General features: G+C 43.3%; 2 protein-coding genes and 1 pseudogene across 2 annotated transcripts; 2 read left to right on the top strand and 1 right to left on the bottom strand.

The window, feature by feature from the left end:
* The first annotated feature begins 2,414 nt into the window (after nt 1-2,414).
* On the top strand, nt 2,415-4,598 carry LOC119283700 (zinc finger MYM-type protein 1-like). The gene is made up of 4 exons (XM_037563137.1): nt 2,415-2,610; nt 2,704-2,818; nt 2,915-4,483; nt 4,536-4,598. The coding sequence occupies exons 3-4, from the start codon at nt 3,650-3,652 to the stop codon at nt 4,596-4,598; spliced, it is 897 nt and encodes a 298-aa protein (XP_037419034.1). The 5' UTR covers nt 2,415-2,610; nt 2,704-2,818; nt 2,915-3,649.
* On the top strand, nt 4,584-5,518 carry LOC119289207. Its single transcript, XM_037568588.1, has 2 exons — nt 4,584-5,124; nt 5,222-5,518. Exons 1-2 carry the CDS (start codon nt 4,604-4,606, stop codon nt 5,280-5,282), a joined length of 582 nt encoding a protein of 193 aa, XP_037424485.1. The 5' UTR covers nt 4,584-4,603; the 3' UTR covers nt 5,283-5,518.
* Nucleotides 5,519-12,206: 6,688 nt separating this feature from the next.
* Nucleotides 12,207-13,244, bottom strand: part of LOC119283699 — a 3,577-nt pseudogene continuing 2,539 nt past the window's right edge.

Raw genomic sequence — 13,244 nt, 5'->3', positions numbered from 1 at the left:
TGGTGGCACCAACCGGTACTAAAGGTTACCTTTAGTACCGGTTGGTGCCACCAACCGGGACTAATGGGCTTTGAGGCATTAGTACCGGTTCATGGCACGAACCGGTACTAAAGGTCCCATTTTCAAACTCTCCCCCTCCCCTCCTGTGGACCGCCTTTTCAGTTTTAGAAAAAATAAAAGAAAATGATGGAAATGTCAATAAAAATAAAATAAAATAAGTTTCCATGTGATATGTGGTCTAGTTGTTGGGAAAATTTACAAATATGAATTTCGACTTTATTTACAAAATCTCTCTGGAATTTGTAAAATGGGCATAACTTTTGCATACGAACTCGGATTAAAAAGTTTTTTATATGAAAAATCATCTACTCGAAAAGTTACATCCGATGGAGACCGCCTACAGCCTGTTTGCAAATTTGTAGAATCCTCAAATTCCAAAAGGAAAAACAATTATGCTCAAATTTCAGTTTTTTTAAATTTTCAGTAAATCTGGTCAAACTACTTATTCAAGAAGTATTAGTGTTACTAAATAATTATTCAAGAATATTAGTGTTATTAAATAATTATCTCACCTTTTTTGAATTTTGGTCAAATCTGATCAAACTATGGATAAACTGTGGTCAAACAATGGTCAAACTACTTATTCAAGAATTAGTGTTACTAAAAAATTATTGTTTTTTAGAACAATAGTTTTTAAACTCAAACAGTGAAATATGTGACTTCATGCTCAAGCTAAATTCCTGAGGGTTAATAGGATTGACATCTTACTATTGTCAGGAAAACAACAAGTGCAGACTTGGAAACAAGGGAGAATAGAACCCGAAAGTTAAGCGTGCTTAGGCTGGAGTAGTGAGAGGATGGGTGACCGTTCGGGAAGTTAGATGATTTAGAATGATGAGGGGTGATTAGAGATTAAATTGAGTAGTGATGAAGGGATGAGTGTATGCGCGTGCTTGTGTTTATACTGATGCTCAAAAAAATGGCGGAGCCACAAGGGGGCCAGCAGGGGCCCGGGCCCGGGCCAACAAGCTAATATACTCATTACATCAGTGATTTTTGACCAATGGGTGCATTTATCCCAGTTCGTGCGGCTAAGGCATTAGTCCCGATTCACCTGGGCCCTTTAGTCCCGGTTCGTGCCACGAACCGGGACTAAAGGATGCGATGCCCATTGGTCCCGGTTGGTGGCACCAACCGGTACTAAAGGTTACCTTTAGTCCCGGTTGGTGCCACCAACCGGGACTAATGGGCTTTGAGGCATTAGTACCGGTTCATGGCACGAACCGGTACTAAAGGTCCCATTTTCAAACTCCCCCCTCCCCTCCCGTGGACCGCCTTTTCAGTTTTAGAAAAAACAAAAGAAAATGATGGAAATGTCAATAAAAATAAAATAAAATAAGTTTCCCATGTGATATGTGGTCTAGTTGTTGGGAAAATTTACAAATACGAATTTCGACTTTATTTACAAAATCTCTCTGGAATTTGTAAAATGGGCATAACTTTTGCATACGAACTCGGATTAAAAAGTTTTTTATATGAAAAATCATCTACTTGAAAAGTTACATCCGATGGAGACCGCCTACGGCCTGTTTGCAAATTTGTAGAATCCTCAAATTCCAAAAGGAAAAAAATTTATGCTCAAATTTCAGTTTTTTTAAATTTTCAGTAAATCTGGTCAAACTACTTATTCAAGAAGTATTAGTGTTACTAAATAATTATTCAAGAATATTAGTGTTATTAAATAATTATCTCACCTTTTTTGAATTTTGGTCAAATCTGGTCAAACTATGGATAAACTGTGGTCAAACAATGGTCAAACTACTTATTTAAGAAATATTAGTGTTACTAAAAAATTATTGTTTTTTAGAACAATAGTTTTTAAACTCAAACAGTGAAATATGTGACTTCATGCTCAAGCTAAATTCCTGAGGGTTAATAGGATTGACATCTTACTATTGTCAGGAAAACAACAAGTGCAGACTTGGAAACGAGGGAGAATAAAACCCGAAAGTTAAGCGTGCTTAGGCTGGAGTAGTGAGAGGATGGGTGACCGTTCGGGAAGTTAGATGATTTAGAATGATGAGTGGTGATTAGAGATTAAATTGAGCAGTGATGAAGGATGATTAGAGATTAGAGGTTAAAATAATTCAGAAATTTAAAAATAAAAAAATCAAAAAAAAATTCAAAAAATTTTTTAAAAAAAAATCAGAAAATTTCCTTTAGTACCGGTTGGTGTTACCAACCGAGACTAAAGGTGGACCGGCCACGTGAAGGGCTTTTAGTCCCGGTTACAGAACCGGGACTAAAGGCTCTTACAAACCGAGACTAAAAGCTCTTTTTCTACCAGTGATCTTGACTTTTTCCATTAGTATTTATTCTAGTATATCCCAAGAGAACCCGTGAGGTGAGGCAGCCAAGCCCACCGCCCCTGTTTCTTCTCCAGCACACGTGAATTCTCTTCCCCAAATTTCTTTGGCTCTCTTGGTCCCCTCCCCTCCCGGCCTCTCCGCCCCCATGCTCGAACCCTCCAAGGAGACAACCAGCGAGGCGGCCAGGTCCCAAATCTGTCACAGTTCCTCTCCCGTCGGCTGTCTGCTGCTCTTCTTCGAGGTACAAATTCTTCCCAGTTCCTCTCTCTTTCTCACATCTAAATTTCAGATCTGGTATTTGTTTTTTTGGATTGTTAATTTTTTTTGAATGAAGGCTCCAGAGGAGCCTGACTTTGAATTAACAAAGCCATCAACCGGCCAGGAGTATAAGAGCAGACCACGAACAAAGCAACGGCTAAAGGATACGGATTGTTAATTTCTCTAAATAGGTGAGTTTCTAATAGTCGATTCTGTTCAATTTGTACAGAATAATCATGGCCAAACATAAAAGAAAGTCTGTAACAATGCATTCCTTTTTTGAGAAGAAAGCAAGAGTTGATGCTTCTGTAGAAAATAATTTGGGGGCCAGCCCTCACTTGGTGGATGAACAAGAACCAGTAGTAGAAGAAGAAATTGCAACATCAACACCGCCTGAGGTTCAGAGAGAGGGAGGGAACGATGATGCTTCTGTTCTGATAGTAGAAAGGGATCCGGGTTTGCGATGCCAAATTTGAGATTATCCTCCTAATAATGCTCAAGAACAAGCTCGTAATGCATATATGAAGCATGGAGCATATTAGATTGAAATGGATGAGTACCCTCTTGATGATTCAGTAGTCCATCAACGCAAGTTTCAGTATCATTGGTTTAAATCCTTCCCTTGGTTGGAATATTCACCATTGAAAGATGCAGTCTATTGTTTTCCATGCTTTTTGTTTTATAAGAAGCCACTTGGAAAAAAAGGGTCTAATGTGTTTACAGTGCAAGGATTCAGAAAATGGAAGCGAGTTAATGATGGAAACAAATGCGCATTCTTGACTCACATGGGAAAGGATAGTAAATCCGCTCATAGTTTTGCTGTCAAATGTTATGATAATTTGAAGAATAAGAAATGCCGTATGAAACAATTAGTGGTGAAGCAAACATAAGAGGACATCAAGAAGAATACGCTTCGTCTTAGAGTAACAATCGATGCACTACGGTGGTTAGCATTCCAAGCTTGCCCCTTCCGTGGACATGATGAAAGTCTTGATTCAAGGAACCAAGGTAATTTTCTTGAAATGGTCAAATTGGTAGCTTCTTATGATGAGGAAATTGGTGCGGTTGTATTGGGTAATGCTCCAGGGAATGCTAAGTATACCTCACCTACAATTCAGAAAGAACTTCTGCATATGATTGCTTTTAATGTGCAAAAAGAAATTCGTAAAGAAATTGGGGATGCAAAGTTCTGCTTGCTTGTAGACGAGTCAAGAGATGAATCCAAAAGAGAGCAAATGGCAGTGGTTATTCGTTTTGTGGACAAACCTGGTTTCACTTGTGAACGTTTTCTTGATATTGTTCATGTCTCCGATACATCTTCAACTACTCTAAAAGAGAAGTTAACTTCTGTGTTGGCTCAACATGGATTAGTTGTGAACAATATTCGTGGACAGGGGTATGATGGTGCTAGTAACATGCGTGGAGAGTGGAATGGTCTACAAGCCAAGTTCATGGAAGAGTGTCCTTACGCATATTACATTCACTGTTTTGCTCATCAATTGCAGCTTGCTCTTGTTGCTGCATCTAAAGAAGTAGCCGATGTTCACAACTTTTTTGATCATCTTGCTCTTGTTGTCAACACGGTTGTGTCTTCGAGCAAGAGAAATGATGAGCTGCAAGTTAATCAAGTGGCTGAAATGGAGCATCTAATTGAGCTTAGTGAGCATGAAACCGAAAGTGGGGCTAATCAAGTAGGAACTTCACAGCGGCCTTGTGACACTAGGTGGAGTTCTCACTATGCTTCTATCCGCAGCCTTTTGAAACTATACAAACCTACATTCTTGGTACTTAAAAGCATTGCTACTGCCAAAGGTTCAGGTACCTCACCTTCAGCACGAGCAAAGGCTTCTGGTGCTGTTAAGTTGATGATGTCTTTTGACTTCATATTTGTTCTTTATGTCATGAAAGAACTTATGGGAATCACAGACTTGCTATGCAAAAAGTTGCAACAAAAATCTCAAGATATTGTGAATGCCATGAATGATGTTAAAACTACAAAAGTGTTGATTCAGGAACTAAGAGATAATGGTTGGAACAAGCTTAAAGCTGATGTGCTTTCATTTTGTGGGAAACATGGAGTTCCAACACCACATTTCGATGACCTCTATGTGGATTTCATTAACTCACGTGCGGATGATGAGACTACAGTTGAGCATAATTATCTGTGTGACGTTTTCATGGTTGCCGTTGATCAGCAAGCACAAGAGTTGAATTGTAGATTCAACAAACAAGCAACAGAGCTTCTAATTCTATGCACCTCCTTGGACCCTAGTAATTCATTCAGATCATTTAACATTGATAATATATGTTCTCTAGCATCAAAATTCTATCCAGCTGATTTTGAAGAACAAGAAAGGAACAATCTAAGGTGTCAGTTGCGACATTATGAAAATGTTGTACCCACTAACCCAAAGTTTCAAAATTTGACAAGTATATCAGAACTTTGTCAACAACTTGCAGCAACCGGGAAATCGGATGAATATCATTTGATTGATAGGTATATAATTTCTCCTCTTATCTATTAGTTGATTTTCCCTCCGTGAATTATGTATTAGTTGGTATTAGTACTGTACTAACTATTTCTTCATGAACAGACTGATTCGACCTGTTCTTACTCTACCGGTTTCAACGGCAACGACAGAACGTGCATTTTAAGACAAGGCTACGGACTAAAATGGAAAATGGATTTCTAAGGGATTGCCTCGTAATTTATATTGAAAAGGAGATTGCGGCTGGAATATCAACACATCCAATTATTGATGAGTTCGATGAATCGTCACGCCGAGTGCCATTTACATAAAACTAGTTAGTTCATCTATCTTTTGTTGTCTAGATTTTTCTTTTGGGCGATGACCAATTTGAGAAGTGTACATCCTTTTGCTGTCGACAATGAATGGTGGTATAATTAATGAAGTATATTTTGACACTTTGTTTGTTTCATTTTGTTTGCAAAAATTTCTGTACAAAAGTGTTGTGCTCTTTAGTCGGCCCCTGTCATATAATTTTCCTAGCTCCGCCACTGTTCGCCCGGTCCGTCCTCGTCTGGTTCATCCAACACCACGCAGTCGGACACCGTGGCGTCGCATGCATTGCCACCATCTCCTGTTATGGCTGCTCCGACGCCGGCCGTTCGGCATGGTGTTACTACTCGGCTCCGCAACAACATCGTCAGGCCTCGGGTGCCTACTGATGGCACAGTTCTCTATGACCCGCGTGGTCAGGCGTTCCTTGCGGCGCCGACGTCCTACCGCTCCCCAATGACAGATTCATTCTGGCGTCAAGCCATGGTGCTTGAGTTCGCCGCTCTGCAGGAGAACCACACTTGGACGCTCGTCCCTCGACCGCCGGGACAGAATGTCATTGGGTGCAAGTGGATTTTCAAGATCAAAGAACACGCCGGCGGTAGCATCGACAAGTACAAGGCTTGTCTCGTGGCTAAGGGCTTCACTCAATGCTATGGCGTTGACTACCTCGACACCTTCAGTCCGGTTGTTAAGCCGGCAACCGTCCGACTCGTCCTCACTCTAGCTGTTTCGCGCGGTTGGAGCCTACGCCAACTTGATGTCAGCAATGATTTCCTTCATGGCGAACTCTTCGAGACTGCCTATATGCAGCAACCACCTGGCTTTGAGGATCCTCGGTACCCAGGTTATGTCTGCAAACTTCAGCGCGCTCTATGTGGCCTCAAACAGTCGCCACGCACATGGTACTCCCGGCTCAGTGATCGTCTCCAGCAACTTGGTTTTGCTCCCTCTATAGCAGATACGTCCCTCTTCATCTTCGCTCATGCCGGCATCACCATGTATATGCTCGTCTACGTCGATGACATCCAGGGACGGAGCCAGGATTTCGACATAGGGGGGGCGAGGTTTCGTCTCATACGCTGTTAGGGGCTAGGGTTCTGCCCGATCTTGGCCGGAGGCTGTAGGGGAAGGAGGGAGAAGGGCGAGGGCTCGAGCGCGGCGGCCGGCGGCGAGGCGCCGTCCTTGCGCGTGGGGCGGCGGCGGAGACAGGAGGCAGCTAGGGTTTTTAGGGTTCCGGCTCCTCTGGGAGCCGGGCAATAGAGATAATATTCTTCTTATTGCTTAATCTGAAAAAAGTCTTACAGCGTATATTTATAACCTAGATAACTTGCATATGAATTAACCTAAGATAATTTGTGGGCCAAGCCTCCTAACTACTGCCGGGTGGGCCTCCTCCGGTTATAAGCTAAACCGGTCATAACATACGCGATGGCTATGTTGTAAAAAAATCTTAGGTTCTAGTCTAATGGAGATGCCATGGTGCAAACTTATCTTTTTCTAATCTATTCATCGCATTCTCATGAACAAAACTTGAAAGAAAATTGACATCTGACAAAAAAAATTCACAACACTAGAAACACAAGATAATCTTATGAACTAATAATTTGTAGTAATGCAATGTAGGTGAATAATACAGTACCCAATCTCATTATTTGTTGGAATTGGCGAGATGAACCTCACTGATTCAACTCAATCCCGAAATCAGAATCGGCAAAAGCATGCGATTTTGTTGAAGCTATCAAAGAAGAGTGGTACAAAGAGAACAATGATTAGTTTGAGAATGATAAACCAGGACTAATCTAGGTCTCAAAATAAACTACCTTTTCCTCGTTTCGTTGCCGTTCATCGGCAATATCCCCGTGTATCAGGCGCTCGCCGGCGGTTGTCTCCTACCCTTATCCGCTGCTCTTGATTGCGATGCAATGGATCGCACAAGTAAAAGATTTATAATTGATTCTAAATCCGTATAATCATACTTCTATGATTTTAAAAGAAACAAACTAATCTAATGTGAAAATCAACTACCTTTTCCCTTGTGTTGTTAATGTTCATCCATGCTTCCGGTCTGCTGGGAACCGGCAACATGTGCGTACATGTGCGTGGATCTGACACGCGCCTACCTGGAGCCGCCTTCCCTTCTCCGCTTCTCGATGGCGGCCCAACGGAGAGATCCGATCGCAGCAGCCAGCGGGCGTTAGTCTCGATCGCAGCGGCGGCTTGGAGAGAGCAGCGATAAGGTCGTGGCTGCGTGTTAACATGCCTATTTGCCTTCCAAGATGGCCTGCTAGGTAATTCTCCTTTATGATTTTATTACTTTTAGCCTGCAATGGGCTGTACATGGGCTGATCCGTTCACGTTAATGAGAAAAGGCGTGAAAAAAGAATAGGGAGGGCGAAGCAAGCACGGAACAAGCGGGCAAGGGAGAAATTAGCAATTAGTTGATCGCTATCGAGGGACGAGACGATCGTTAGGGGGGGTCTCGCCCCCCCCCCCCTAGATTCATCCCTGATGACATCATCATCGCTAGTTCATGCCCGACTACTGTTCAGCGTCTATTGGATCAGCTAGCCCAGTCCTTCCCGGTGAAGGACCTTGGGCCATTGCGGTATTTCTTGGGCATTGAAGTGGCTTCCAATTCTGGGGGGCTCAGTCTTACTCAGAAGAAATATGCTACCGACCTTCTTCTTCATACACACATGGAAAATTGCAAGCCAGTGTCAACCCCCATGAATGTGCAAGAAAAGTTATCACGCGACGCTGGCGAAGCACTCAATGATGAGGATGCCTTTGTCTACCGCAGTATTGTTGGCGGTCTGCAATACTTGACACTCACCAGACCCGACATTTCGTTCGCTGTCAACAAGGTTTGACAGTTTTTGGCTCAACCAACCAAGATCCATTGTGAGGCTGTAAAACGAATTCTCCGCTATGTCAAAGGGACAATATCCTCCGGACTCAATATACGGAGATCACCGTCTACACTCTTGAGCGTTTTCACAGACGCGGATTAGGCTGGATGTGTTGATGATCGGCGCTCAACCGGTGGCTTTGCGGTCTTCTTTGGGCCAACCTTAATTTCTTGGAGCGCACGGAAACAGTCAACCATGTCACGCTCATCTACAGAAGCAGAGTACAAGGCGTTGGCAAATGGGACTGCCGAAGTTACTTGGGTACAATCATTACTCAAAGAGTTGCGCATCTCGCAAACACGCCCTCCAGTTCTATGGTGTGACAACCTCGGAGCTACCTATCTTATAGCGAACCCTGTGTTTTATGCAAGGACAAAACACATTGAGGTCGACTTCCACTTTGTCCGAGAGAAGGTGGCACTAGGGGCTCTAGAGGTCCGGTTCATAGCTTCAAAAGATCAGGTCGTGGATATCTTCACCAAACCATGCATGAAGCTTATGCTAGACCGTTGTCGTCGCAATCTCAATCTTGTGTCTGACGGTTGAGATTGAGGGGGTGTGTTAGCTGTATTACATTAGTGCTCTAGCATTATGGCTTAGTGCTAGAATATAGAAGGTCTACAGAGCTCACTGTTAATTATCCACCATCTCTTGATGTGTAACTGAAGTTGTACGAGCTGTATATAAACAACTGAATTCTATTGAGAAGTATCACGGCAAACAACATCTTTTTACTTTCCCCAAGTTTCATGTTCCCCCCTTTCCTATTCCATGCATGCGTGGTGCTGTGTGCGATAAAGTAATTTCCAGAAGAACCGCAACTATTTACGTTTATTGGTATACTTACCGGTGATTTTGCAGGACATTAAAATCGGTGAGTTAATTAGGGGGTGCGTGCTGATCCAGGACATCTGGACGTAGCTGTTCTACTCCTTATTTAGCCGGAAGAATTCCTAGCTGGGACAAAGGTGAGCCATCTTAAGGCTAGCTCCTGCATGTTCTCCAATTTTAATTGTAAACTCTCTATCGCCTTGCGGTTTCTACTCCACTGCCGCTTGCTTATATGAATATTTCACTTTAAAGTTCTCATTAATTTGGTATGCTAGACACGCAAAAGTGACCCTTTTCAAATTGTCATAAACTATTCGATTGGTGCACAATTAGTTGCTTTGTATTCATTTGTCGCAGTCGGGTTTTTTTAGTGAAAAAATGATAGTTGGATAATTCATGACACACATGTATTGATGTAAAAAACATTGTGCTATTTCTACTTGCATTGGATTTTTGGGTTAATTGTGAATATCGGGGGTTGGCGGGAATGTTCACCTAAAGAGATGTTGGAGAGGTGGTCGCCACCGGAGACGCTGGTGCTGGCGGATTCTTAGGGATTCAAGGTCTTAGATGCCTGGTTTATGATCACCTCTGTCTGGTTACATGCCTGGCTACGGCGCCTACCCATCAATCACCTTTGTCTGGTAGGTACGCCGCATCTGAGTTGATTTTGACTGTTCCCTAATTCGGTGCTGCCCACTGTTTGCACTTTCGATCTGGCTGCAAGGTGTACGCTTGGACAGGTACCCGGCTGTCAAGGTGTATGATGATGTTCTTGTGCACTTTAAGGGTGCAAAGAAATGGCGAGTTGATCTGTAGTGAACCGAATGCTCCATGGTTAAATAGGATTTTGGTACAGTTTCTTTTGTTATGAAGCTCATTTGTAGTGAATCGAAGGCTCCATGGTTAAATAGGACTTTAAGGGTGCAAAGAAATGAAGATCTCATTTGTAGTGAACTCAATTCTGTACTGGTTAGAAATCTAACTTGTTGTATTCGTATGATTTATTTGTTTTTTATAGCTTCGCCCCTCCGAAGATTTCTTTCAAGCTCCACCACTGCGGGCTGGTGGTCAGGGACAACAAAAAGACAAAAATTGAAGAAACAAAATCCTCACCGGAGATTGAAGGGTGCATGGGCGTCAGGACCGTCGTCGTGGTCGGAGACGATGGAGAGGAGCAACGTCGTAGCATCGGTGGAGGAGAGAGTCACAGGAGGAGATAGAGTAGAGGGAGAGAGACTTTACGGGATTGGGCTATTTCTTGTTATAAATAAATTTGAGGCATTTTTGGGTAGGGATGGCTAAATATATGGCATCCAACGAGCACATTCTATGGCCGTTGGCCAGATTGATCAATACTCCCTTCATCCCCAAGTACATTACATATAAACGGAGTGGATTCTTAGGGATTCAAGGCCTTCCCAGTTCAAGATTTGGACACACAGTTTAAGATATAAAATATTTTGAATAAACGGATCTACAAGAAAAGAAAAACTCACAGCTTACGACAAGTGACGCACATGCAGCCCGCCACTTATCATAAACTGTGGAGGTAGGAGTGATCTTTATAACGAGTACTCCTCAACTAATGATTTCATTGTGTCGTGCCGACCTGTGTACCCAGCCTCGTGGCCCAGACACGGCCCCTGGCGTGCCGCGTGCCAGGCATGGCCCATTTACCCCTTCGGTGCCAATTTCACGCCGCGTTATGATTGGGGAAACACGAACCAACTTCATGTGTCCCCTTAAAAAAACCTCATGTGCCGTTGACAGCTCAGCTTACCAACACGAAGCCAACCACCTCATCGGTGAATCGCATGGGTCGGATGGGTCGGATGAGGGGACGTTCCACTTCCACCAGATGGACTTGGCATGGCCTCAGCGTCACCGCCGCCCGCGGGCATGCAGACCGCGTCCCATGGGACGCGGATAAGGGCGATGGCCATGACGAGCACTCGCATCATCAACAACTGCTGGTATGCCATTGCCCTGATGATTCGAGGTCTCAAAACTAGGATCTGATGACCGATCGATCGACCACACGAGGTGTGCCATAGTTATATCACACCAGGGGTGCGCACGTGCCTTTGGTGACAGGTATAGCATGCACCGTCATAAGTAATACAATCTCTTTTCCCCCCACAAAAAAATAGAGCGATGTTATTTCACTACAAAGTGACATACCCACTGTAATATGCAAGACACAGTTGACCAGGAAAAAGATAAAGCAACATGCTCTGATTTAGTGATAAGTTTCTTGTAAACACCACATATGTATTTTGGACTTTTTTTGCACTAGTTCTTAAAACTATAAAGAAGATTTGTTGTGAAGATATTTCTTATACCTAACACTTTAGAGATCTATAACAAGTTATTTAAGGATACACAGAGTCATATACATTATTTTCTTGCAAGTGTAACAAAATACAGTTTTGCTAAAGCACATCTAGATGTGCCATAAGTATTGCACATCTAAGTCATATGTCATTAATCTTACATTAAGATTCGTGTGAATATTTTCTTTCTCTTTTTTTCTTTTTTTCTTTTTCTCTTTATGCTTGATTCACTCACTTAGATGTGCAATAACTAGAGCACATCTAGAAGTGCCCTAGACACACCCAACAAAATAAACCGAGGAGACATATGAATTTTAATTTTCTTATAGTGTATTGTTACATTTTTTAGGCACAATGCATTAAAAAAGAGTGTGTGGAAATGTGAAGAATTAATTCGAGAGGCATGTGATCGTTTCCCTTATATTTTCACATTTAATATGATTTTGTTTATATATATATTCTAAGGCGCATTTGTTGAAAAATAATGTAAATTTTATTACAAAATACATTTCATTACATAATATATTAAATGTGATTGTGATTTGAGAAAAATGATTTAGTAGATGATACAAAAGTTGGTATAAATAACTATATTTATTTGACTCCCGAGACACAAAATTTACTTGGGTCAAGAACCTGGATTGAAAGTGGGTCCGTGAATAATTGGGGCAGCATGACATAATTGGAGTGGTAGAAAAGCTAGCATAGCAGGAGTCCGGACCACCCACCCTTAGGGATCTCTACACGAAGATGATTACTTGAGACGCTGGAGATGCTCGGGCAGCTCACCGGTGAACCCATCCAGCCGGCACACGCATCATTCCTCAGCCAGCTCCAGGGGACGATCCGCGGGAAGCCCAGTGCGCCAGCGATGGATAGAAGAGCCGTCACCTTCGAATCGCACGGTCCCCGGTCAAGGCGGTAGAAGCTTCCTCCGACCGCCGCTTCCGCAATGTCGGTGAGCACATACTTGCCGAACTTCGGCACGGGGCCCTGTAGCAGGTTTCCAGTCAGATCGACACTGGCGATCCTGGAGAGCTAGGGAAGCGGTGCAGGAACCACACCGGTGATTTTTTCGTGGTCCAAGGAGAGGAGACCCAGCCAGGTGAAGTCGGTGAAGTCGGGCAGGTCGCCGATGAACCCATTGTGGTCGAGCTTCAGATGTTGAATAGATGACGTCACGCCGGTGGTGAAGGTAATCGGCCCGTTGAATAGGTTGTTACTGAGGTCAATCTTGGTGATCATGCTGCCTTCCATGTCCACCGATGTTCCGACCAGTCAATTGTCGGCCAAGTAAATGGCATCGAGTGATGGGAAGGGGAACATGGTCGTGTTGTTGCTGAAAACGCCATCAAGTGAGCCGATGACACCGGCATTGCTAGCTTCCAAGACGTGGAGCAATCTCAGCGGACGAAGATCATTCGGTAGTGCCCATGTACAGATTGGCTTGTTGGTGAGGTTCAACACCTGAAGCAGGGCAGGCCGCTAAAGAATCTCTCCGGCATGCTCGTGAATAGATTGCCATCGAGCCAAAGACATCTCAGTTGGGGGAGCACCAAGATAGGAAGGTGTCCACTGACGTTGTCGTTGCTGAAGTCAAAATCTTCGAGGGCCAAGAGCAAGCCAGCGGTGTTGTTGTCGAAAACACCATGCAGTGAGCCGATGGCACTAACAATGGGCTAGTGAACCGATTGACAGACATACTCAATCACCTGCGAAGCTATGTGAACGTCAGGG

The sequence above is a fragment of the Triticum dicoccoides genome, chromosome 4A (genome assembly GCF_002162155.2).
Source record: "Triticum dicoccoides isolate Atlit2015 ecotype Zavitan chromosome 4A, WEW_v2.0, whole genome shotgun sequence".
Classification (NCBI taxonomy): Eukaryota; Viridiplantae; Streptophyta; class Magnoliopsida; order Poales; family Poaceae; genus Triticum; species Triticum dicoccoides.
The sequence above is the reverse complement of the archived record's forward strand: the minus strand, read 5'-3'. Positions and strand labels throughout refer to the sequence as shown.

Excerpts from the sequence above, each read along its gene's own strand:
- LOC119283700 (XM_037563137.1), top strand. The coding sequence starts at position 3,650 with ATGGTCAAATTGGTAGCTTCTTATGATGAGGAAATTGGTGCGGTTGTA. Across the intron at positions 4,484-4,535 it reads GAGCAAAGGCTTCTGGTGCT|AACTTATGGGAATCACAGAC; the intron begins GTTAAGTTGATG and ends ATGTCATGAAAG.
- LOC119289207 (XM_037568588.1), top strand. The coding sequence starts at position 4,604 with ATGAATGATGTTAAAACTACAAAAGTGTTGATTCAGGAACTAAGAGAT. Across the intron at positions 5,125-5,221 it reads GAATATCATTTGATTGATAG|ACTGATTCGACCTGTTCTTA; the intron begins GTATATAATTTC and ends CTTCATGAACAG.